The sequence below is a fragment of the Limulus polyphemus genome, unplaced genomic scaffold (genome assembly GCF_000517525.1).
Source record: "Limulus polyphemus unplaced genomic scaffold, Limulus_polyphemus-2.1.2 Scaffold1144, whole genome shotgun sequence".
Taxonomy (NCBI): Eukaryota; Metazoa; Arthropoda; class Merostomata; order Xiphosura; family Limulidae; genus Limulus; species Limulus polyphemus.
The window spans coordinates 25,295-29,883 of NW_013666754.1; the positions used below are offsets into that span (position 1 = coordinate 25,295).

Sequence of the window (4,589 nt, forward strand, 5' to 3'; positions counted from 1 at the left end):
CTGAACAGTTTCCAAAAACCTTTCTCCCTCATGATTTGATTCTAGAATTTTCCAGTCTATAGGCCTGAAATTAAAATCACCCATAATTATGACTTCATTAATGGCTGAAATCTTAATCTCATTCTAAAGTTTCTCAATAATTTCATCAATATCATTTGGTGGTCTGCAACAAATTCCCACTAAAAGCCTTTTTCCTTTATATTCATTAATAGAAACCCAAATGAATTCAATCTTTTTGCTATTACCTTTGATATCCTCAACTTCAACAGGATGTAACTCACATTTTACATATAAATCCACTCCTACTCCCCTCTTTAATACTCTATCCCTATTAAATAGCCTGTTACCCTGTATTTAAAAAACAAAATCTGTCATCAAATTCATTTTTGTGTAACACGTTTCAGGTATTCCTATTATAACAAAATCCTCCATTCCCACCAATGCTCTAAAGTCACATATTTTATTTCTTATACTTCTAGCATTATAATAGTAATATTGTAACTTATAACTACTTCTGTACTCATTTCCTATGCTAAACTTTTCTCTGCTTCTTATTCTTTTTGCATTCAGTTTTCCTGGCTCTCACTACTGTCTAGTCCTAGTTTAAAACTTCCCTTACAGCTGAGTTAATAGTCTTAGCAAACAAGCTAGCCCCTATTCTATTTAAATGTAAACCACCCATTGCAAAAAGCTCTCTTCTCTCACTGAACTGATCCCACAAGTCCAACCAGCCAATCTGCTCATCCTTATATACTAACCTAAGCCTAGCATTTAACCCTAAAGACCTACTTATAACTTCATCCCCACAGTTAATTCTGGGCAGTATCCCTGACAAAATTAAGTTATGCCTATGGCCGTTTTCTTTAAGTGCCTGTATCAACCCCTTATAGTACTTATTAATTAGCTCCTCTGACCAACTTTTCCCTATATCATTAGCTCCTACATGTACTACAGAAACTGCATCTCTGCTAGCCCCCTTTGTTATATCTCTTGCTCTGTCAGTTATATCCTTCACCTGTGCCCCTGGGTAGCATAATCTGATTATTTTCTCCCTATTGACTCCACAGACTATTCTATCCACTTGCCTTATCAAGGAATCACTTATAGTTATAACTTTAACCTCCTTATCATCCTCATCCTTCTCTGACCCTTTTGTTTCCCTTCCCTCCAAATCTAATAGTTTCCCATTTGCAGAAGCCAAGGGCTGAAAATGAAATTTGTTGCTCAACAGAATAGACTCATTAGTACTACAGTACAGTTACACTTAGGTTTAAAAACCACAATTCGCACAAAACATTGATATTCAGTTTAGCTAATCAGTATATATTTGAAAAAGTGTCACGTTTAATCAATCTGACCTAATATTTTCTATATTATAATAGTAAATAAACATATACTCTAGAAAAATGTACCTGAAATTCAAGAAAGTCCTCGCATAACGAATCCATGGAAGTCGCCATATTACTGTGCTTGTTAGTGAGCGGGTCATTAAATATATTTTCCCTTTGATATATTTTGTCTGCAAAAACTATTGTCATAAAAATATTCGTGCTTTAAAAAAATTGCTACGATCAATATACTGATATAGATATTATAATACAGTTATAAATATAGCATGATTTTTTGTACATCTATAAAAGAACCCGGTTAGAGAATATTATACTCTTAAACGCATGCTGTAATAGTGTATTACTTCCTAAGCTAAAGTTAGAGACTTGCGTTTTTATAGTACGGTGACGGTAGGTCCTATGTAATGCGACTTGAAAATCTTGAAAACTGGACATTTTGTGTGTGATTGATTGTTATATTTTGGTATGTAATTATCTTGTTATACTTAGGGTATTTTTAATGTAAAGCATTTGCTAATTAAGCTGTGACGTTCAGTTAAGAGTTTAGCAGCATGAGGCTAAAATTAAAAATCAAATTGGATGAAATACTTCGTCAAAACGTTAAGTTACTTGAAAGTTTAGTTGTAGTTATGTTAACATTTCACTATTTGTCATTATTGCCTAATAATAGTAATATTAGTAAACACCTGTTTTGTTAAGAGAGAAGAAACGAAGGGTTTTCTTTATTTTTTCTTACTTGCAAGCGTATGAATGTATGGTAAGTGGACTAATATTTCATTTATAAATTATCTCGAGTTTGTAATAAAAACTTGAGAAATTGATTGCATCTATGTACTTACCAACCTTGTCTTAAGTTATCAAAATTTCGAATTATAATTTAATTAAATTTAAACTTAAAAAGTAAAGCCCTTAGCAAGAGCTTACAGATGTCTATAATTATCAAGATGAAGTGACTGAACATTAGAGATTTTTAGTGCCATCCATTCTCCAACACTTACATGTTAGTTTCTTATTTCGAAAAGGAATTCACAGGATACATATCAAGAAAGTTAAGGACCAGATATTTGAGCTGTTGCTTTAATTTTTAGTAGGTCCTTGGACAGGGAGCAGACACATGGAGATTGGAGAGTGGTTAATGTTAATCCAATTTTGAAGGATGAGATAGGCATTGCTCATGGAATTTAAGCTATTTATCATTACCGTAATGGTGAGGAAAGCTTTAGAGAGTCTAATGAAAGATGCTTTGTAAGAACATTTGATGAAGTTTAAAATTTTGTTGGACAATCAGTATGGTAATGTGGTGATTTTGCTTTAATTCTTATTTAGATGAGGGTAAAGAAGTGGATTTGGTTTACTTAGATTATCAGGAAGATTTTTGTAGGGCACAGCACAAAAGATTGGTGAAAACAAAATTACCTCATTTAGAATTAATTTAAATAGATAGATGATGGGTGATAATGAAGTAAAGTTGTTATTAATAGAATTCAGTCTGATTGTACCCTTGCTATTTCTCATTTTGATAGGGATATAGGATATTAGTTAAGTTTGTTTGGCTGTAGTAAGGTTGCTGTAATTATATATAGAGAGAATTAGATTGGTTGGTTAGTTGGACAAACACATGTTAATTACATTTAATTATAAGTTATAGATGTGGGCTATCCTAACATAAATTAAACATATAATTTAGATGAGATTACTCTTAATTATGAATATGAGGAAGAGAGAGCTTTGTAGTATTGGTTAATAGTCTTCGTAACAGTGTTCTATTGTGAGTAATAAAGCTAACAGAATTTTGGGTTGTATAGGTTATATATATAAATATATATATCTGTGTAGGAATATAGGTTATGGATCTAAAGATACCACAATTCCCTTGTAAGTTTCTTGTTAGGTGTCATTTTGAGTATTTGTGCAATTTTGGTCTCTTATGGGGATGGGTTAAGATCTCTCAAGAAGAGTTAGAGTTGGTCTTATTGTAGCTTACAAAATAATCCAGGGGATTGTAGGTTACAACCTTTATGTAATATAAGGACATAATTTTAATATTTGGAAAAGACGGTTTTATTTTTCTGTCGTGGTGATTATCTTGTGGAATAAGTTGTCTTTCTAAGTAGTGGAGGCTGACACTTTACAGGAGTTTAAGTAAAGAATTACTTCTGGAAAAGAAAAGGATGGGTTAAAGTATTCACTTTTCTCAAGTGTAGGTGTGCAGGGTCAGCCTTTAAGTTCCAAATGGTCCCTTGTTATCTGTAGATTGTATTAAATATTCCTTCTAAGATTTTGCATTCAGACTGAAAACTTCTGAAACTGGATGAGTAAGGGAATTAAAAAATATAAAAATAATACAAATACACGAAACGTATATAAAGTAATGGTATAAATAAAAAGGAAAACCGAAGCATATTAAAATAGGCAAAAAAAAAGAGGTCAAGAAAGCATGAACTCTTTTATTTTGAAGATTTTTTTATTAGAAATGTTAAATATAACTTTAGGTTTTATACTAACATGAACTGTATAAAAAAAGTAAAAAACAGACCTAAAATTTCTCCTTGGACATCAGACAGTTGAAGAACAATATTAGGTTTCCAAAAGGTCTTTAAATTTGCTATCCTGCATGTTAGGTCAGTTTTTCTATACATTAAAAAATATCCACATTCTCAGGCCTAACAGGGGTGGATATACTTAATTTTAACAAGATATAAAAAATATAAAGTTGTATGATTAAATACTTAATAATTATGAAACTATTCAGCTTGAACTTAATTTAATTATATTTGATATTCATCACATAGGTGGAAGCTATAAAATGTACACTTAAATTATGTTTTTTCATGTTTTCTGTAACATTTGAATTTACTTCTATATTGTAGTGAGAAGTTGATAATAGGATATTTGATGGTAGTTGATTCAGTAAAAGGAATAAAAACATACCTTATGTTAATTTTATATCCCTTTTTATTATTGAAAAGCTAAATTATAAGTATCAACTATGTAACACTTAATTGAAAAAAAATGTGACACGCATTAAGTGTATGATCATAGATTGAAGGATTAAATGACATATGAAGGTGAAAATGCTCAGTTGCTTGTCCAATTCCAGTATTTCATGTGCAGGTAATACTTAACTGCTTTTATAATATATGGTATACTGACAGAAACAAAGGATTTCACTCTTGAGCTGCACATTGGTGGCTGAAAATATTTGCTTTATATATATATATATATATATATATATATATA

General features: G+C 31.0%; 2 protein-coding genes across 2 annotated transcripts in view; one reads left to right on the plus strand and one right to left on the minus strand.

Moving 5' to 3' along the window:
- Positions 1–1,559, minus strand: part of LOC106462333 (coiled-coil domain-containing protein 58-like) — a 10,918-nt gene extending 9,359 nt beyond the window's left edge. The window contains exon 1 of the mRNA XM_013922247.2: positions 1,413–1,559. Coding sequence (XP_013777701.1) covers positions 1,413–1,538 — 126 coding nt within the window. The 5' untranslated portion in view covers positions 1,539–1,559. The remainder of the gene's footprint in view (positions 1–1,412) is intronic.
- Positions 1,560–1,676: 117 nt separating this feature from the next.
- LOC106462335 (importin subunit alpha-7-like) overlaps positions 1,677–4,589 on the plus strand; it is a 51,282-nt gene continuing 48,369 nt past the window's right edge. The window contains exon 1 of the mRNA XM_013922249.2: positions 1,677–1,812. The gene's annotated coding sequence lies outside the window, so the exon portion shown is untranslated. The remainder of the gene's footprint in view (positions 1,813–4,589) is intronic.